Source organism: Trachinotus anak, unplaced genomic scaffold (assembly GCF_046630095.1).
Source record: "Trachinotus anak isolate AG129_WGS33_773 ecotype Australia unplaced genomic scaffold, CSIRO_AGI_Tana_v1 ptg000019l, whole genome shotgun sequence".
Taxonomy (NCBI): Eukaryota; Metazoa; Chordata; class Actinopteri; order Carangiformes; family Carangidae; genus Trachinotus; species Trachinotus anak.
Window position 1 is genome coordinate 15593086 of NW_027273870.1, and position 21901 is coordinate 15614986.

At 38.7% G+C, this 21901-nt stretch overlaps 2 protein-coding genes across 2 annotated transcripts; both read right to left on the reverse strand.

Moving 5' to 3' along the window:
• Positions 1 to 1430: 1430 nt before the first annotated feature.
• On the reverse strand, positions 1431 to 4400 carry LOC139636957 (uncharacterized). The gene is made up of 5 exons (XM_071505404.1): positions 4363 to 4400; positions 3768 to 4181; positions 2899 to 3036; positions 2653 to 2714; positions 1431 to 2455 (listed from the first exon to the last, which is right to left on the reverse strand). Exons 1-5 carry the CDS (start codon positions 4397 to 4399, stop codon positions 2336 to 2338), a joined length of 771 nt encoding a protein of 256 aa, XP_071361505.1. The 5' UTR covers position 4400; the 3' UTR covers positions 1431 to 2335.
• An 11343-nt stretch (positions 4401 to 15743) lies between these two features.
• On the reverse strand, positions 15744 to 19045 carry LOC139636620 (uncharacterized). Its single transcript, XM_071504845.1, has 5 exons — positions 18907 to 19045; positions 18333 to 18740; positions 17594 to 17740; positions 17353 to 17405; positions 15744 to 17255 (listed from the first exon to the last, which is right to left on the reverse strand). Exons 1-5 carry the CDS (start codon positions 18941 to 18943, stop codon positions 17127 to 17129), a joined length of 774 nt encoding a protein of 257 aa, XP_071360946.1. The 5' UTR covers positions 18944 to 19045; the 3' UTR covers positions 15744 to 17126.
• Between the last annotated feature and the right edge of the window lie 2856 nt (positions 19046 to 21901).

The following is a 21901-nucleotide window of genomic DNA, read 5'->3' on the forward strand; positions in this document are numbered from 1 at the left end:
GCGACCATACTGTGCTACTTCCTCTGTCTGCAGTCCTTTATGGCGCTGTTTGTGAGTGTGGGTTTCCTGTGGTCTCAGTGATCATTGTCTTCACCGTGTTGTCTTAACTTCCTTGATACTTCTCAGAAATGTCTTTTGTGATACTTCTTTATAACACATTTGTGAACCTCTAGTCTTGTTCTCTGTAGCAGAATCAGCTCCAGTATATTGGAGAAGTGTAAACCTTCACTGGTAAAGGGTTGGGGCTGATCACTTACTTGAGATAACAACAGGAAATGGCCTGAGAACAGCTCCTGTGTTTTGCTGTAGACTTCCATTATTCCTCTAATGAAATGTAACAGATTTCAGTCTTACAGCAACTAAGCAGCAAACAAACACCTTTTACCGAGCTTTTTATGCAGCTCATCAATGTTTAGCCATGCTGGAGGTGTGGCTCCATGGTTGCCAACATAGGTGGGCTGGTCCTGACTGAAATTTCTCAACAGCTATTGGATGGATTACCTTGAAGATGTTCATGGCCCTTAAATAATGAATTCTAATGACTTTGATGAACCTCTGACAATTTCCTCTAGAGTCACCATGAGGTTGACATTTTTGATTCTGTGTGAAATACCTTGACAGCTATAGGATGGACTGAATCTTTAAAATTACCCTCCCGCTGTCCCGCTCAGGTTGAATCGTGAATATCTGACTTCATGCAGCGCCATCGCAGCTGTACTTTATGTTTTTAGTGATAATTAACAAATGTTAGCATGTTAAAATGCTAAACTAACTAAACTAAACCTCTAGTACAGCCTCATAAAGCCTCTATCTTACCTTAGTCACTAATGCTTTCCTTCAGAGTAACTTCAGGGTCTGCATCCGTCTGCTTGAACTCAATCATACAGCCTTATGCTCCCTCTCGGCCACTGCGTTCCTCCAAGATGATGCCTGACATTGTCATCCCTGCACACAAGGCAATCGCAGAGCAGGCGCTTCAAGAATCTCTTAAAGACTCATCTCTTCTGACATCACCTCCTCTCCCCACACATTTAACACCCTAACATGCCTAACTAGCACTTACTACGGACTTTTTCAGCACACTTCTTTACTTGATATCCTCACACTTATTGATTAGATGTAGTATCCAATACTTATGCCAGGGTTTCCTACTGCACCGAAGCTTTAGTGATGTCCCTCACTTTTAAGCCACTTAGGATACAAGTGTCTGCCAAATGAGTAAATGTAAATGTCTTTTCTGTTTTAAATATTCAAGAACAAGAATGAATAAATTCAGTGTGGTGCAAACTGCCAACTATAGTGTGTGGACAATTTAAAACGATCAACAAAACTGAACAGAAACATCTGTGTTATTGATTTAAAATGAAATTAAATATTTTTACGCTGTATGTTTCCAATAATACCATTATCAAAGAAGCAAACTGAGCAAGTGAAGAAATGTTGATTTTTATTATCATTATTACATATACTCTGTATGATTGAGCTGATGCAGATTTTCAGAAAGTATATTAAAGTGTTCAGAGGCTTTATCCACTCATTTTTAGAGACATCGCTCTCTGAGACAGCTTCAGCCAACTGGCCACATTTAGATTTGGATATTCATCCTTGCAACTTCTCTCCTGCTCTGACAGACTAAAAGATCAGCATCAGCGAACTGTGTTGTCTCTATATTTTAAATTAAGTTTGGACTGCAGTTTAATATGGGAAATGTACACAAAATTCCAGAGTTCCATGTGTCACTCACTTCTGTTACAGTGGCATCTTCCATAGTCAGTGCATTACAGAAATGTATTTTTAGAATACATCCTTATTTAATGGGCAGCACTGTGGCAGTGGTTGCCTCACAGTTCAAATCTTCCAGCCAGCTGGGGCCTTTCTGTGGGGGGTGTGCATGCTCTCCTTGTGTGGGAGAACATGCAGTTATAAGCATACACAGCTGATGTACATGCTCATATCCATACATCCATAACATACTCTCATATATTTACTTTCACCTAGGTTTATGCAGATTACAACCATAACTACTTTTGCAAGAACAGTCAAACATTTTTTCTGATGTCTCTTTGGTGTCGTCTCAGCTGAGCAGTTCAGTTCGTCACCTCAGCCTGAGCTCCTAGGCACTTTGGGTTTCTCAGTTTCTCTTCTCTCAAACATAGTTGTTTTGATTAAAAATACAAAAAAATGAAACTGCATTCCAAACACATCAATGATGTTCACTGATGACAAAAAGAGGATGAGGGTGTGTGTTTGCAGTTTGCTCTGCATTACTGCTTTGCTTTACCAGGGGAAGCTAAATGATGGAATGAACTGTAAATACCAATACTCATAGGGCCCTTTACATCTGATGGGTGTTGATGGCAGAATAAGTGCTGAAGTCCGAACTTTGGGTTTTCTTCTTCTTTGGTCTCTGTGATATCTGACGGATTTCCAGCGCAGCGTAACACACATCTTCATCCTGAGATTTGACATTTGTTGTTTAGAATCACAATCATGTCTTTAGTACTGTAATTTGTTACAATACACTGCTAAATGCTTTATTTGAATGGCTATTGTGTCCTCTCTGTGTTGCATGTGTGAAGTATATATTGTGAAACAATGATATAATGACACAATACACATTGAAATGGAGAAAAGTCAATTGCTGTAAATTACCTGATTTTCCCTCTTGTGAACTCTGGTGTCAGATCTGTTCTCATCACCTCGTGGTTCTTTAGCTGCAGAAATGAATATAACATCATCACCAACCTCACATAAGCCCGTTTTCCTCTTGTGTAATTGAAATTATTTCACAAAAAAAATAAAAAAAATATATTCCCAGAGACAATATCAAATCATCAGCAATACAGAGAACTGTGGGAAGAAGACATGAGTTGAAAGAGTAAAAGTGTCAGCGAGTACCTGTTTTCTTACAGAGGAGGTAAACCAGCAGAGCGGACAGGAGAGAGGAGAGAGCAGCAACAGCTGGACACAGAGAGAACAACAGTGTCCAGCACACACACCAGTGTTGTTGAGTCTTACTGGAGTCAACTGGAAAAACTAACACAAAAAATTCAGTCAATTAGCTCTCTGAGGGTCATGATTCTAATCTCACTGCACTACCATGAAAATGATTTTTTTTTTTTTTTCACACAAGTTTTGCATGTATGTTATCCCTTTACACCCATTTTTTCATAAATAAATACATGATAAAGTGGATAGTTCTCAATTAAATTGTAAAAGACTTTATTATTGGTTAATTTTGTGTTTTCATAGTGATCTGAGCTCCCAACAACATTACAAGTATATGAGTATAAGCCCATTTCTTCTTGATGCACACTCTCACCTTTGGCTACCATCACAATCGAGTACACATAGTGTATCCCCAGTTATCCTCATTTTAATATTAATATAACCCCAAACAAGGTGTGTTAGTGTGTCAGTTTCCTGCAATTTGTGTACAGTAGGTGGAACTTTGCACTCAACATAAATGTCTCCTGAAATATCAAATGCACAATATCAAGGAACACTTAATTGTTTAACACATTTCAGATCCAAGAGGTGTCTGATTTGGCAGGAATTAACAACCAGATAATACTCATGCAGCAATTTTCAAATGTGGCTTGTATGTGCCATGTAGTCTGAAGATGTTATGATAATGGTTTTTCCTGCTTCTTTGCTATAATACAAGCAGCATATTTTCCTATTGTTTAGGGATTACTCAGTCACATTGGTCACATTTATTGCATACTTAACCAATGCTCAAAGAGATTTCAAACTAGAGTACTTACGCAAATGGATCTTCGTTGTAACATTGCCGTATCTGTAAACATATTTTTGTGTAAGTTTTTCCTTCTTCTCAACCTCGGTCTTTTCTGTTCCACAGTAGTAAAGACCCTCATCAGAATGAGTGAAGTTCATGATCAGCAGGTCATAGGATTCAGACGACTGGTTCTTCACCAAATGGAAACGAGGGAAGGGATTCAGAAAGTCTTTGCTGTAAAAGTCTTCCCACAATTCCTCATGTGGGTACCGTGTTCTTAGAACAAGTGAAGGCTGGTTCTCATGAGAACAGTTCCTGTACCATACTATGTATTCTCCAACTGATGTTCTACAGTCACAGTAGAGAGTGATGTTGTCTGCTAGTCCGACTGTCACCTCTAACACCGATCCAGAAATCTGTACTGGACTGCTAGTAACGATTCCTGGAAGGCAAACACAAAAAAAAAACACAAAAGAAAGTTGCAATATTTTGTCAGTTCTACAACATTTTATTTTGCACTAAATCGTAATTAATGCAATAACAATGACAATGTAGTAATGCATTATTTTTAAGATGGAACCTAATAATTGAAATTAAAAAAACTACAAAATAGTAATAATTACCTAAAAGAAGGATGATAGTAATATGCAACCTATCCATGTGTGATGATGACCAGGAGCTGAAAGACAGTCATATAGTCAGTTATAACACATTGATAACCTGCGCAGATTTTTCCATCAAAGGAAATGTAAGCGGTGATTGGGTAGTTGAATGGAACATTTTCTTCTGTGGTTGTTTTCTATTGGTGTGATGCTACATGATGGTCTAGCCAATGATGTGCAGATTAACTTAGATTTCCTTAGAAGGAATTTAGGAAACCAACACCACCAACTGTGGTGTTAATTTACACTGCAAACTGGAGTTTTACACTACGTGTTTGGGTAGAGATGTAATGATGATTACCTACACTATAGGTATATAGTTCTACCTACAGGTATGTATTTGTAGTTTGTATACTGTATTTGGTGCAGGCTTATTCGCAATTGGCTGGATTATGACCAAGATGTCACAAGATAAACCCCATACAAAAAATAATTTCAGACATGAATAACTCCTTTCCTGAAAAACACTTGAGGCAATTATGATTTTAGATGAAAATAAGTAGGATATCACACATTAATACCTATGCCAACTATATATATACATGATAAAGCGACTAAAAGTTTCTGATCGTTATCAGTCCATTGGTATTGCAACATTTAACGATCACATGCTGTCAGCACGAAAAAATTATGAAATGTACTTGTAATATATAAATCGTATAAATCGTAACTGATTGTTTTAATCACAGTTTGTTGAAGTGGGGTGAATTTATGAAGTTAACTGCATAAACCGACAATCAAGTTCACTTTATGCAGCAGTTGGCAGAGTGTGCAGAGGTGTGGAGGAGGTAGAGTTTGAACTTATCTCAAGCTCTTTTTTTCTCACTGAACCAGACTTCTGTCACTTTTCATGTGCACAACCATGTGAAATAATAGGCTACCATTAATACCATTGAGAATGTTGGAAGTATGTTAGTTATTCCAATTTATGAGATTCATTTCCTCCCTCAAAGGAATGACATAGCCTTGTCCTTCAGATGTAAGTGGACTGCTCAATATTGACCTGAGGAGCTGCTCCTCATGTGTTGGGCCGTACTCTTGTTCAGCAGTAGCCTGACTTCCCAGTGTATGTTCTTATGTTTAGGTATTAGATGTTTGTTAAAGCTAGTTGCTGTTTTGTTGTGCCTATTCTTCTTGCTGTATTTACAAGGGTGCAGTTTGGTTAGTCACAAACTTTCACAGCTTCTTTGGGGTGTTTCTTATCTTCTCCATCTCTTTCACTACTTGAAAGCACTTTCATGGCCTGCAAGGGGTCTGATAGCGGTCTCTTATTTTCCCTCTGGGTGATGAGAGCTGTAAAGTGAATACTGATGGTTGTGAGTAGGTTTCAGTCTTCAGTCTTGTTGAATGTTCATCAGTCAGTCTACGAAAGCCAGTCTATTGTCTCTAATGCCTCCCATGTGAACTTAATAGTAGTGTTTACAGAGCTGACATGTTCTGTAAGGGCTTGCACTTGTCATATTTTTGACCAAATGGTCCATACCCTCAACTAATGGCTATGTGTTGTTTCATTGAAGGAGTTCAGGGATCTGCTCTCCACTTCTGTTATGCAGAGGTTAGACACATGCAGCTGTAGAAACAACTGTTTCATATGAAGTAGGTGTTGCTTAAGCAGAAGTCGAGCTGGGCATGAACCCGATCTTGGCTGACCTGGGGTTGTTATCCTGTTCCAGATATTTCTTTTTTATTACTTTCAGTCTCCACTACATTTGTACAAGAAATACTCATAAAAGAAAGGTAACATTGTGTGACACCATGATTTCATCTGTTAACATGTCCATATGACGTTTTTTATATAATACAAGACATATGAGCGAAATAAGCCGTCAGTGCCATGACTTTGCATTTCCACTACAGTGAACCAATGGCTGTCTCATAAAAACGGTTTCAGACAGCCAGGGTTTCATATGTCATATAATCTAAGGAACCCTTCAACCAGAACCATCATGAAAGACAGGAACATCAATTTGCAGGACAGGAGGCGGGCAAAATTCAACCTTGTCAGAACAGAGAGCTATGGTTTGCATTAGCACAACAACTAACAGCGTGTCAGCCACTGACAGTTACAATAAACAGCTTAAACAACTTAAACATATAAAAGATGCCAATTGTGCTGACCATTCTGATATGACTGCTAATCGTCGATTTTGTTGCACAACAGGCTTGTTATCTGAGTCTTGGTCTGACTGCGGCTCAAATATGTGGCAGCCACTACCACTTGTCAGCCTGTCAAGCCAATTTTATTTATATAAAATCACAACAGAAGGACAGCAGGGCAGAAGGACTGATCCAGATTTTTCAATGTAAGTAAGCCCACATGTGCTTCCAGCTCTACTTTTTATGTGGAAAAAACCATGTGGGTGGTTAAGCTGATTGTGGGGTCAAACTACTTTCTTTCTGCCTCCAGGTATGGTCCCCTGCCCCAGCATTACTGGCCTGTTGCAGTAATTTGGTAAGATTGGATTGTCTTTCCTTGTCTTTGGTGTGATGGGATAGTTGTGCCTTTTTGTTGACATCAGAAACTCTCTCTGGAGGACTGCACTGGACAAATATAATGAAGGAGTTTTTCATTTAGATCTAATGGGAAATGCAGTTGTCTTACTCTCTCATTTGGGGGTGGGTCAAGGGTCATGAGCTTTATGTCCTTCTGATCCTTCCAGCTCTGTGGCCGTTTACAGTTCAACCCAGGCATAAGATGTTAGGTATAAATCCATGTTGTCTTCAATTTACTTTGCCAAAATGTGTGATGTATTCTTTGGTGTGAGAGTACCCCTAATCCTATAATGTGGTGTATGAGAGATTATGCAGGTTTTCTTTGCTTAGTTAGAATATGTTTAAGTCATTCCTATCTTAGAGAGAGATAGCGAGAGAGAGAGAGAGAGAAAGGGGTAATCTTTGCAGCTAGACAATCGTATGATCAGCAGAATGCCTTTTGTTCACGTCATAAGATAACTTTCAAATAGTGAACAGGGTGAAGCCATGCACCAGCACCTGCAGCAGCCCACTACCGTGCAACTTCAGTCCACCAACATGAGGGGCTGTTTGTCAGTGTGGGTTTCCTGTGGGCCTGATCACATGGGCTACACAGTGTGGTAGAGGTAAACTTTCTTGTCACTCTGTATTTTATTGTAACGTCTTGGAGGAAGAGTAACTGTTTTTACTGGCAGATGAATTATCCATAGAGGTCTCCTCCTCTCCATGACAAACAGACCAGGGTATTAAAACTGGTAGAAACATGAAGTGTTGAAGTTTCATGTTGAAAATCAGTGATTCACTGATGTTCCTCAGTGGAGTCTCCGAGGGGTTGGGCACAGAGCTGCTTAACATTTGCCTGGATTTTTTCACTGATAACCTAAGATGTGCAACTAAAATGACTGAAATCATTCATCTGGTTAAAATATATAATTGAAAACAACCAAGGTAAAATGTATCTGAAAAATGTGGCTTAAAACTGGATTTAAGTCAATTTTGAGTTTCTGGCAGGCAACCACAACGCCGTTGCACATGCATATGACAAAATTCAAATGAAACGGACTGAAATTAAATGGACTGTTACCATGATTAAAGTTGTGTATTGCTGGAAACATATTGGATAATGTAAGTGCATCTTACGTACTCAAAAAAACCCCCAAAAAACAAAAAAAAAACAAATAAAAACACATCTAGTCATTTTTAGATAAGTTAATGTAAAGAAGTTATGTATTATAACTTTAAAGTAACGTATGTGAAGTATGTAACATCATTTTACATCCAGGTTTTGAAACCTCCTGTGAGGCTAATAGTCATCATCAGCCAACATGTTCACTGTATCAACTTTACAAGGTGATAATATGTCAGCGTCGTGTTTACATCCTGTTGTGTTGCCGTCAAGAGGTCAAAAATGAAGCTGGTGCAAGTTTAATAATCCTCACTGACACAGGTATCTCTGCTTGAAACAACAAAGTGCATCTCTCTGCAGGCAAATCACACTCAGTATGTGTACAGACAGTGTGTGTTATCTGTGGTTTGGTGCGGTGTGTGTGAACGTGTGTTTGCCTTTCCACAGATAAACAATGAACACAGTGAAGCGGTGCACCAACACCTTCAGCAGGCCGCTCATAAACATCTTCAACTTACATGTCGAGCTCTGCAGTGGCTTTCCTGTGAGCCTGATCACACGGGCTACATGATAGTTCTGGGTAGCTGTACTGTCCATGCTGCATTGTCACAGTGTAGACAGATAAAATAATATTTTCTCTATTACATAACATTATAAGTCATCAAAATTATTATGAAGCTGGATGCTTTTTTTAAGCAGTCAGAACTGTCACTGCTGTCCTTGCTGGGTGCTTCAAGATATTGCCACACCATAGACTTTATATAAAAATGGACGTAGACTCTGTGTCTGAAAAGTGAAGCCAATGCTGAAGTGCCTTAAACCTGAATTTTATCTAATGACCATCAGAGGGTGACTTCACTGGTTGTAGAAAGAACTCTGATTGTACTGAAGTCTGTGATTAAATGTTTCTACTTCTCACTTAATTTATTACCTCAGAAAACATTTTCCTAATTAGTTTGTGGTCTCAATTTTCAAGTCTTCTTTAATACAACATGATGTTCATTTTTTAAATTATGGTTCCATTTAGAGGAAAATAGACCATAAAGCAGGGTATGCATTAGGGCGGGGCTACCATGTAATTGACAGACTGTACCACACACAACGACCTGCCTGACGATCAGGATAGAGTACAGAGCAGGTCGGATCTACCCCTCACTCCTCCTCAGCTCCAGCTTCTTGTCCAAATACGGTTTCTTCTGGTGTCAAAAAACTGAGATGGCGATGGACAAATTACAAACTTGAAGCTTCAGTTCACAAACCAATGGTGACATCACAGTGGGCTGACACTTGTGCCACACTTAAAGGATAAAGGTATAAGGAATCGGTGACTCCTGTTAATGTAACGTCTTTGTAGACTGTGCGATGAAGCCTTTTGCTACTATTGCCCCCAAATGCCCCCAAATACATGCAGTGAGATAAACATTTTAAATGTATTCATGTCACATTTGAACAGTATCTTAGTACAAAATGATTGTTTAAAAATTGGACTGTGTTTAAACTTGTTTAAAACAGGAGAAAAACAGGGTGTGTGTTTGCAGTGTGCTTTATGTTGCTGATTTACAGAGGGGTTTCAATAATACAATGGTTTATGGATACCACTACTAATTAATTCATTGTACCGTTTTCTAATATCAAATTGTTAGGTCCTGGTACTGATGGCAGAATAAGTGCTGAAGTCTGAAGTCTGGGTTTTCTTCTTCTTTGGTCTCTGTGATGCCTGACGGATTTCCAGTGCAGCATAACACACATCTTCATCCTAAAATTTAACATTGGTCATTTAGAATACTGATTTAATATTATGATATGCTATTATAATACTCTGTTACATGCCAACCATTATGCATTCATCACATTAGACATTTAGATTTTTCATATTTGATAAAGCATAGACCATTATTGATATATTAATTATTATTAGAGTAGGTCATTATTAGACAAGACAAGATCGATAGTTATTTATTTTTTATTTAATCTATTATTTCATGTTCGAACATAAAAATGTTTCATATGAGAAAGATCTATACATAAGATAAAAATTCACATTTTAAATTACCTGGTTGTCTCTAGGTACAGACCTCCTGGTGTCAGATCTTTTCTTGTCAGCGTGAGATTCTGCAGCTGCAGAAATAAATACATCATTACAACACAACACAATACCTTTAATAGGTGGAAATTGTCGGTTTCATTCTCATCTGATAAAAAACTAATTCTGCAGATAAGATAGTGAAAATCTTTCCACATTAACAAGTGAATCTTAACAAGAATATGTAAAGAGAAGATAATTTAATCATCAAAACAATACAGTGAACTGAGAAAAGAAGGACTGAGTTTAATACAAAGCAGGTACCTTTTCTCTGACAGAGGCGATAAAGCAAAAGAGAGGAGAGGAGAGAGGAGAGAGCAGCAACAGCTGGACACAGAGAGATCAGCAGTGTCCAGCATGCACCACAGTCTTGTGGAGTCTTATGGTGATGAGGCTGACTGGAGTCTGGATCAAAAAACAAAGTTTTGTCAATAAGCATGATGAATGCATCTTTGTGACTCTGAGCTCATCAAACTGCTTTTTTTTTATTTTTATTTTTTTACAGTTCCCTATGCAAATGTCCGGATGCAATGTCGCATTTGTTTTAGTTGCTTTGCACATTTTGGTTGGGTGTTAAACTGATGGAGTTTTTCTGTGGAATCTGTAGTTTACCACCAGCGTCAGTATTTTACCATGGAATTACGATCTGTGAACTGAAAATTGATTATTTTAAACATTTATACACTAATAAGTTATATTTGCATTTGATTTGATTAATTTGAACCCTGCTTTAACAGTTCCTTGACAGATTCCTTTTTGTAACAGTTTTAATGATACACAGTAGCGTAGGCAGATTTTATGGTCGACTGAGCTATGGCTCATGTGTGATGATAAGTAACAGTGAAATTAATTGTACTGATAATTTACAGATGAAAATAACCAGAGTACTTACTAAGCTGGATCCTTGTTATGACATTACCATATCTGTAAATGTCTCTCATGCAAGCTCTGTCGTCCATCTTGCTTTGTTCAGTTCCACAGTAGTAGAGGCCCTCATCGGACTCAGTGATGTTCATGATCAGCAGGTCGTAGGATTCAGACGACTTATTTCTCACCAAATGAAAGCGAGGTAAAGGGCTCAGAACACTGGAGTCAAGCACTGAATTGTGTTCCAGCCTTAGAACAAGAGATGGCTGGTTCTCATGAGAACAGTTCCTGAACCATGCTATTCTGTATACTCCATTTGATAATTTGCTGTCACAGTAGAGAGTGATGTTGTCTCCTCGTCTGACTGTCACCTCAGACAGTGATCCAGAGATCAATTCTTGACTGCAGATAACAACTCCTGGAATACAAACACAATTACAAAAGCAGCTTAAAATGTGGCCAGTTCCAGGTTCCTGTGAAGTGTAACAACACGGAGACACGGAGTCTGGTGTGTGAAATAATTTGGACAATTATAATTACACTTTCAAAAAGTTCATCAAAAGAATTACCTAAAAGAGAGGCCAAAAAAAGACACAGCATGTCCATGTACGATGACGACTGGAAGTTTAAAGACAACGAAACAGGTTTCTCTCACAGATGTCGCTTATAACCTGTGCAGACATTTCCATTAAAGGAAATGAAAGCGGTGATTGGCTGGTTGAATGGAACACTTTCTTCTGTGGTTGTTTTCTATATGTGTGAAGCTATGTGGTGATCTTTACAGTTGATGAAAAGTACAATCAAGTTAATCTACCTGAACCTCAGTCTTAGGTCGGGAAGGGTCTACACTGAGCCGTACAAAATATACTACAGCATGTAAATTGCATTTTATCTTGAACATTGAAGATGACTGGAAATTATACAAGATTGCTAGAGAGACACAAGCAGCATTCTTTCTCTGATATTCTGGCAGGAGGCTTCACTTAAATACGGTACACCACATAACTGGTACAATGTACTAGTCTAGACTGTGAATTGTATTGTCAATTATTGTGTCACTCTCCAGCAGCTTGCCATTTTAAAAGACAAAACAGGAGAGGGCTAACAGCTGTTGTAATTAGCTCAAAGGAAACAGTTCCAGAAACCAGTTCCTCTGGTGTCAAAACTCCATGTTCATAACTTGCAAAAAAACAAATGTACACATTAATTTCCAACTGGACAGAAATAGTTTCACAGTACCTATGTGCTGTTGTTCAGTATGCCTTTTGTAAATGAAATTACTCCAACTGCCATCTGGATAGGGACACATGGATCCGTGCTTCCATTCCAAATATGTTCCCAGTGATGCCTCTTCTGACGAAAGGATGACCTAACTTCTGGGGAATTGGTGAGGAACTAAGTAAGACATCTTATCACTGAAGTAGAAGGAACTGTTAGAAACGAAGTGTTCAGAGCAGTCTGTCACTTACCACCTGTTGGTAATTTTCTTGGCTTTGGCAATGATGCATTCCTGTTCTTACCTTCAGGATGGTGTTGTTTTATCAATCTTACCATTACTAACCTTGGAGTATTCACTATATCCAAGAGTCTTTGAAGAATAATTTGTAAAAACTATTAAACAGTGTTTTAATCTCCACTGGGGGTTGTTGATACGCATGTTTTAGGTTTGTTGTAGAGTGGACTTCATGATGTTTCACCCACATACAATACTATAAGTGCATTATTACGAGAGTACAATTTACCACTGTATGATGACCATTTAGTCAAATGATGGGATTTGCGGCAAACCACAATCACATTTACACGTATATGTTTCAGGTTCAAACAAGTCAGATGAAAATACTAAATATAATCCTTGTTGTGATATTGCTATAACTGTAAATATATCTGGAAGTGATGCATCCTTTATCCCCCACCTTCAACTGTTCAATAGTAATGGATCTCATCAGAATCAGTGATGTTAATGATCAGCAGGTCATAGGATTCAGAGGACTGGTTTCCAAATGAAAATGAGGGAGGGGATTACTGGTTTATTTCTTTGGATTTATAAGAAGAGAAGGCACTGAATGATAATGGTCAAATAAAACCAAAAATGTTGTAAATTCCAACTGAAGAACTTCCAGATTAGCAAAAGTATGCTTGAAAAGCTTTCATACAATGCCAATATACACTCACTGGCCACTAGGTACCATTAGGTACCCCTTGCTAGTTTGAGATGGTTTGAGCTTTGTGACATAGCGTGGTATCCTGCTGGAAGCAGCCATCAGAAGATGGGTACACTGTGGTCATAAAGGGATGGACATGGTCAGCAACAATACTCAAGTAGGCTGTGGTGTTTAAACGTTGCTCGGTTACTACTAAGAGTGCCAAGAAAATATCCCACATACCATTACACCACCACTACCAGCCTGAATCATTGATACAGGGCAGGATGGATCCATGCTTTCATGTTGCTGATGCCAAATTCTGACCCTACCATCCGAATGTCGCAGCAGAATTCGAGACTCATCAGACTCATTAGCTGACAGGAGTGGCACCTGGTGTGGTCTTCTGCTGCTGTAGCCCATCTGCTTCCAGGTTCGACGTGTTGCTCCTCTACACACCTTGGTTGTAACAAGTGGTTATTTGAGTTATTGTTGCCTTCCTATCAGCTCGAAAGCATTCTGGCCATTCTCCTCTGACCTCTGGCATCAACAAGGCATTTTCGCCCAGAGAACTGCTGCTCACTCGATATTTTCTCTTTTTCGGACCATTCTCTGTAAACCCTAGAGATGGTTGTGTGGGAACATCCCAGTAAGTCAGCAGTTTCTGAACTATTCAGGCCAGCTCGTCTGACACCAAGAACCATGCCTTGTTCAAAGTCACTTAAATCACCTTTCTTCCACAATGTGATGCTCGATTTGAACTTCAGCAGGTCATCTTGACCATGTCTACATGCCTAAATGCATTGAATTGCTGATAGTGATTGACTGATTAGATATTTTCATTAATGAGCAGTTGAACGGGTGTACCTGACAAAGTGGCTGGTGAGTGTACAATCTACCATAAAAATGTACTGTAATGGAGTTAGACTGTAAGTTTTCCATATATTGTCACTCTAAGATTTTCAATCATGGAAAAGCACACATGGACGGTAGCTTTAAATTCATGAAACAAGAAGTGAAGATGAGTTTGTGACAATAGAGAAGTTGTCCACTAGAGGGTGTATGAAAGTATTGTTGTTTAAAACTGACTGCATTAAATATATCATATTTAGTAGTAGGTCATGCAAATTAAAATGTTTTTAGGTAGCTGTACATCACTATGGATTTTATCAATTTCATTTAATTTCCTCTGTTGAGAAATGTGTTTAACCCTTGATGAAACATTTTAAACTCAATAGGTTAGACACCAAGAGCTGAGCTGCTTGAGTATGTTCATGCCTATATTGGTGGGGATATGTGATCTGCTCAACAACCTGCTGATGAGAGAGACAGAGGTTTATGTCCGACTGTGTTTAATAAATAAAATGAGTATTTGTTTTTTTCGCGTAGCTGAGGTCATTAACCATCATGTTATGTTAGGGTCAAGGTTTAGATGTGTAAAACATACTTTTAATTTTATTTTGATCAAAACAAGACTTAATTACATCCTCAATAATGGCCTAGTGATTACAATAAAAGACATTTTGAGTTTTCTTTTGTTAAAATGCCCATAAAAAAAGTTACATCAAAAGTTACGGACACACACACACACACACATACACATACACACACACAATCAAGACAACACCCTTTGATTTGTCACTTTGTATACATTTATGTTGTTATTTTAATTGGAACCACTTGCACTGCACTTCTTGCAGATGAGGTGTTGAATGTTTCATTTTTAGTTCAGGGGTCACAGAAATCTCTATAAGGACGACCTGTTTGAGGCCTTACCCACATCTCATTCTGAAGCAGCATCTGCAGCTGTCAACATGAGCTAAAGATCGATTCACAGCCCAAAAAGCTCTTGGTTATATATTTTATCATGACGAGGAACAGGTAGTGCAGGATGAATGTGAAATAGAGGAGGAAGTGCCTGAAATAGAGGACAATGGTAAATGTGATTCAGACTACATGAGTGAAGAGTGGTCTGATGAGGAAGAGGACTCAAATGACTCAGAAGCTCAAAGAAAGATGATAACATCAAAAAATGGCAAAACAACACGGTCAACCCCCTATGAAAGGCAGGGTGGAGGACAATCACAAAGTATAATCAGTATGCAGTCTCACATCTGCCTTTGAGTTTTTTATACCACAGCCTACAGTAAACCTCATTATTGACATGACCAACAGAGATGAGTGTTTGGGAATAGCTGGAGGGAGACTAACCTGTCATTTCCATGTTCACATGGAGCTGCTGATACTTGCTGGGGTATAGAAGTCCACTTCAATTTGTAGGATGCTCAAAGAGGCTGGGATTATTTCTGTACTTCTATGCCATTTCAAACCCTTTTGTATTTTTTAGAGAATTATTCAATTTGGCAATCGTGAGACATGATTGGCTCATTGTGAGAAGGACAAATGGGGTGGAAAACTCAGTGCTCCAGGACCCAAGGTCACGGTAGATGAATAGCTGGTCCCAATCAGAGGTCACTGTCCATTTAGACAATACATTCCCAGTGTGGTTGGAAAATATGGCATCAAAATCTGGGCAGCTTGTGATGCAAAGAACAGTTATGCATGAAATATGAAAATATATACAGGTGTACGTTTTTCATATGAAAGTACATGTGGTCAATTTTGACTCATAACTCCACTAGAGGTCAGGAGAGTTCCCTCTGGAGCTGTGTTGGTGCCAACTGCACAGAGATTACACCATCAGCATTTCCCCAAAGCACTCCTAAGTCCTAAGTGTCTCTGCATCTGTCGTTGAGCGACCAAGTGAAAATGGATATTTTAATTTGAACAAAAGAAAAAAAAGTCACAAGATGTTTGTTATTTGGATAGAGTGATGCAAAGCAACCACAAAACTTTATTTGTGTCTCAATATATGTGTATGAAACCACACTACCACTCAGTATATTTATGTAAACCGTGCAGCTGCTGTGACTGAATTCACAAAGTTATGTTGTGGTCACTGATTCGACGCAGAGCCAGAAATACACTCTACCTCCAAATGTAGCTGTGGTGGCTGCAGAGCTGCTTATCCTCTGGCTGTGTTGTACATGCTTTAACATCGCTCTGCTCAGCAGTCAGTGAAGATTAGTAAACTGATTAAAGTATTTTTAAATTCAAATAATGTATTCGATTGAGAGGGAAAAAAGAACTGCACAAGACCAGGAGCGTTTCTGTTGTCTGTGGTTTGATGTCTGTGTGTGTTTGTGTCTTTTTGAAGTATGATCTTATGATCTGTGTTCTCACCATGTATAGGGAATGAAACTAATCTGCAGGTTCAGTCTGTTTGCATGTTAAGCTTTGCAGTCATATGGGGGCCTGTTTGTCACTGTGGATTTCCTGTGAGCTTTACTCATCAAAAGGTGTTATATAATATAGTTGAACTTTACCATCAATGTCCTGTAACTTCTCAGAATAGATGTAGCTGGGGCATGCGGGGTATTAATTAGCTGGACTAGCTTGGTTTTCATGTATGTCCTTAATACACAGTAATTTCCTTGAGTTTTACTCTCTGTAGCAGAATTAGTCCCAACATAGAAATACTTGAATATGGGTCAAGGCTGATGGCAAACTTGAGCTAAAAAACAGGAAATTGCTTGAAAACAGCTTCCGTGTCTTGTTACAGACAGGCAGCCTGACCTGAGCCTTACAAAATATTACAGGTCATTTTTAATCTAAAAAAAAGAAGCAAATTGTTTTCAGCAACAACAGACAAACTTTCTATCAGGAGATTATTTATTTCTTTATCCATCCGATCAATTTTTAATCTGTTATTTAGGTGGTGTAAGGAAATATTATTTCCAGAATGACTGAATTAATATACACTGCATAAATATACACTTTATGCCACTAACAGTGTGGATAGTCCAAACCAATCTGAAGCAATTAATTAGCATCAACTCTTTAATCATTAATTTTCACTTTCGAAAAAAAAAAGATGATTGTAGCTCAGCTAAGAGACAGAATGGTGCACACATACCCCTCGAAAATTACTCATACAATTCCTCGTCATCATACAATTTATTTTATTACATTTTTAGCTTCTCTCCATCCTAGAAGCATTGATGGCAGAATACGTGCTGAAGTCTGAACTCTGGGTGTTCTTCCTCTTTGGTCTCTGTGATGCCTGACGGATTTCCAGTGCAGCGTAACACACCTCGTCATCCTAGGATTTGACACTTGTTGATTAGAATCATGATCATGTACTGATTCAGTACTATGATTCATCATCATCTGCTGTAAAAAAAAAAATTGTAAAGTACCTGATTCGGTCCAGGTTGGCCTGGTCTTATCGGATCAACTTGAGGTTTTCTAGCTGTAGGAATAAATACATTATCATCATACATCATTATAGTTGTTACACCCAAACCTAAACAATAAATCTAAAATATAAATGTATCTGAATATGGCTTATCTTAATGGTTTACATGATTTTTATAGATTAATTGCTAAGGATATTTCTGATATTAAAATGTTAGGCTTCAAAAGTGATGCGGTAGATACCTTTTTTCTGAAAGAGCTGATGAACCACAAGTGAGGACAGGAGAGAGGAAAGAACAGCAAAAGCTGGACACAGAGTGAATAGCAGTGTCCAGCACAAATTACAGTCTTGATGCTGAGGCTCAAGATGTTGAGGATCACTTGAGTTGCCTGGATCAAAAACAAAGTTGTGTCAATTGTATCAATTACAAAACATGCTTGTTTTTTGTTTTTCTTGAAAAGAGTTTTAAATTTAAATTCGGGGGGGATGACTTTGTGGAGACTCAAGTTTTTATGAAGCAGAAAAAAAATACAATTCACATTTTTTTTTCTGCCAAGACTCATGCTTAGCTTGTTGTTTGACCTTTTTCAACTTTAGTGCTATAGAAACATTGCTTTTAAGGAAATATTCATATTTATTCTTGTCACTAAATTTTTTATTTATTCAAGCAAATATGTAACTTTTTCCACCTGTTCGGACCATGTGAGATGTCACTAGTAAATTTATTAAGTGCACATTTAAGGGTGACTCACAACACTTCAGATCTAAAAGGTCTGTGAGTTGGGAGAAAAATGATTATACATACACATTGGAGGATCTAGGTACAACAATTTTTTTTTGCATATAGTGCACATTAATATCAGCACATTTTACAACTGTACAATGATCATTTAGTCAAATACAATCATTACAATTACAATCACTGTCACCACTATCACACATACACACACACACACACACACACACACAAAGAGAACTTACCACATATGATCCTTGTTATTACATTCCCGTAAGTGTAAATGTCTCTGGGAGTGATGATGTCTTTCTTCTCCACCTTGATCTTTTCTGTTCCACAGTAGTAGAGACCCTCGACAGAGTCGGTGAAGTTCATGATCAGCAGGTCGTAGGTTTCAGAAGAACTATTCCTCAAAAATTCAAAATGAGGGAAAGGCCTCAGAACATTTTTGATGTTACTGCCTGCTATTCGTGATTTATCTATTGTTTTAAGAACAAGAGTGGGCTGGTTCTCATGAGAACAGTTCCTGTACCACACTATGTAAACTCCAGTTGATAATTTGCAGTCACAGTAGAGAGTGATGTTGTCTCCTGGTCGGACTGTCACCTCCAACACTGAGCTGGAAATCTGATCCTGACTGAAAGAAACAGCTCCTGGAATATAAACACAATCACAAAAGTAGATTAAATAGTGCACAGTGTTACAGAAAGTGCATGTTTCTGTTAAACAACAACAGTAAGTATGTAGACATAAATTATTTTAAAAATGGAATCAGTACAATTGTAATTTACTCATCAAATTTTTTATCAAAAGAATTACCAAAGAGAGCGAGCAGAAAAATGCACAGCCCGTCCATGTGTGACGACGACAGACAGCTGAAAGAGAGCAAAACACATTTTACTCAGATATCATGACCTGTGCAAAATTTCCATGAAAGGCAGCATACGCCGTGATTGGCCAGTCAAGTGGAACATTTTCTTCTGTGGTTGTTTTTTATTGGTTTGATGGTAGGACATATTTTGACCATTGATGTTCCCGCCCTGAGACATATATTCAGTTAAGACCCACTACAACTTGACATGTAAGTGATGTGTTACAATTTACACGGTAGAGTTCATGCTGGCACTACTTGTTGTAGCGCAGTACATAAGGTTCATCTTCTTACAGACATGGAGATTCTGAAGAACATAAACCAGAGATAGGTGATCCTCTAGTGAGGCACTGTATGGGATGAAATACAACTTTTTAGAGAACATAATGCCAACCTCTTCCCAAGAGACTGCCCAAAAATGACAAAAACGTTGGTAGTTTGGATATTCGATATTTTGGCCAATCACAACGCTATCACAAGTATTTTTGTCTGTACCTCCTCTGTTTCTGATAGCAAGTATCACCCCAGAAGATATCTGCCTGGCGAGGTGAGGTGATAGAAACAATGCATACAGTGTCAGTGAGTTTATGTGGCATAATATGTGCAGCCACTGATGCTGTGTTATTTTTAAAACAACACTCACCACATATAAGCTGCTCAGAGGTTTGGTGTGTCAGTATGAGAACAAAAGCCTCCCCTGATGATATCAGACATATTTCTGTGTTTGTCAAGAACACTCCGTTATTTGAAAACAAAATTACAACATAACATAGTTGACTGTTCATGTCTTCAGGTCAGTCTGCACACACACACACACACACACACACACACACAGACATAAGTGGAATGGAATAATTTTGAGGGGACAGGGTTGACACCAATAAAGCTGCAGCATGTAAATGTGCATTGTGATCAAAGCAAAGGTCATTTATTTCCCGTAACAAAAATGAGTTTTTGACTGATGGTATTCTAAACCCACGGCTCTACTATTGTATCATTTAGATAGTCTATTCTGATCTAGTGATCTACATTAATGGCTTTGATTCAAATACATCCGCTGACCAAACACTGAGGCCCCACAAAACTGGGACACACAGATGACACTATTGGCCACACACCAAACACAAATGCAATTAATGAGGCTCTGTGTTAATATAATAGACAACCGGGTATACGGATTCACAAAATTCTTGACATGAAAACATACCAAAATGATTTCATAGACATCTCTTTTGAACCTGAAAACCAAACCTGCCAAGACCAAAGCAGCTGAGTTGGCAGCTTATTTACTGAGTTGGCAGCTGACTTTTGCTTACACCTGGCCTCCCTGCAATAAAGGATGGGGAAATAAAGAGAAGAGAGTATCTCATCCTATTTGCTCACTTTAGGGAAGATATTTTACTTTAAAACATTAAGATTATTAACTGAATGTGAAGAAATGATGTTATGTCAAAGACGTCTATGTTTCATGTTGCAGAGATAGCTACTGAAGTCTCGTAATACTACTTTGTACCTCAAGAGGTGATAGTGAGTCACTGTACCGTCCAGTGCAATGTAAACCTATGCTGAGGTTAGATTTATTCAAGCCAACATTAGCTCAACGTGACAGTGAGGTTGAAACGTGGTTGTGAGTGACCACTGAGCTCACTCCCCAAACCTGCATGCAGCATGCTCTCATGTGCACCCTGAATGACAGGTACACAGAGGGTGCTGGTAAGAACTTAAGGGACATGTTGATGACCCACCAACCCACCGATTCAGAAGCCCAGTAGGATTTGTCCCAGTATACCCAATGGCCACTGCAACTAAAGCCCCTTTTCCACTGGTCAAAAAACCCGCTAAGACCCGCTAATATCGGGCTTTTGTCGGCAATAGAAAAGGGTTCAGTTGGCATTCACACCCGGGTCAAAAGACTCTGCAGCAGATGTGGGTATTCATTGGGTCTGGCTCCAATCGGGACCCAGGTGACCCACTATTTTTTGCCTCTTTCCCTACTGTAACGTCTTTCTAAGCACAGAGACACAGGCCTGTCACCTGTCCAGCACGGCGCTGTTACACCACAAACACCGCTGCAGCTCTGAAAGTTTTAAAAACACACAATCAGAGATCAAAACATCTCATACGGAGGTTCTGACACTTAAACGGGCTTTTAACAGTTTGCGGGGCGGCTAGCAGCTCACTCTTTCTGCTGGGAATATGAAATCAAACTTTTTGTCATGTTATGTGCCTCTTTGAAATTAAAGTAGACCTTTTGCAGCCGTAGCTGCTCAGTCCTGGAAGCTATATCCAAGAAAAGGCCTCAAAATGAACACACTGTTGGCATCATGCTCACAGTGTTACCTAAGGCTAAAATAAACTGTGTATATCTGAATGATATCTAATTTTTTTTTTTACAATAAGATATTAAAGTATCATCATGCAGAGTTTATTTACAAAAACATCAGACTTGAACTGCAGTCCAAGGAGAGTGGTAAACAGAAATGGTGTGTGACAGTTTGTTGCCTGGAGACTTATTAGATGATGCTGATTAAAATGAACTAAACTGGGCTGAAATATTAACACAACTAAAATCCAAGACAGGCTGGAAAGGAAGCTTTTCAGAACAGCTTATATTTCGCTGTGTGTGTCTGTTTCTGCAAGTGTGCGTTTATTTTCACAACACTGTTGGTATGCGTGTTGCTGCAGATGTTATCCAGAGGATTTTCAGCTTTGTTGTTTTCAGCTCAAGCCCCTCTGCAGCATCAAAGGAGGGGCCAGGACCTGTGAAAACCACAACTGTTTCCATCCACTTGTCAAATGTCAACTGCTTGTTCAACCACTGCAGTGCTCTGATAGTATGTGCATATATTTTGTATGTGTGAGTGTCTGTACATCTATGCGTGTGTGTGCGTTTGTGTGTGAGTATGTGTGCGTGTGTGTGTATGTGTGTATGTGTATGTGTGT

Excerpts from the sequence above, each read along its gene's own strand:
- LOC139636620 (XM_071504845.1), bottom strand. The coding sequence starts at position 18,943 with ATGGACGGGCTGTGCATTTTTCTGCTCGCTCTCTTTG. Across the intron at positions 18,741-18,906 it reads TTTTCTGCTCGCTCTCTTTG|GAGCTGTTTCTTTCAGTCAG; the intron begins GTAATTCTTTTG and ends TTTATATTCCAG. Across the intron at positions 17,741-18,332 it reads AATAACAAGGATCATATGTG|GCAACTCAAGTGATCCTCAA; the intron begins GTAAGTTCTCTT and ends TTTTTGATCCAG.
- LOC139636957 (XM_071505404.1), bottom strand. The coding sequence starts at position 4,399 with ATGGATAGGTTGCATATTACTATCATCCTTCTTTTAG. Across the intron at positions 2,715-2,898 it reads CCTCCTCTGTAAGAAAACAG|CTAAAGAACCACGAGGTGAT; the intron begins GTACTCGCTGAC and ends TCATTTCTGCAG. Across the intron at positions 2,456-2,652 it reads TTCACAAGAGGGAAAATCAG|GATGAAGATGTGTGTTACGC; the intron begins GTAATTTACAGC and ends GTCAAATCTCAG.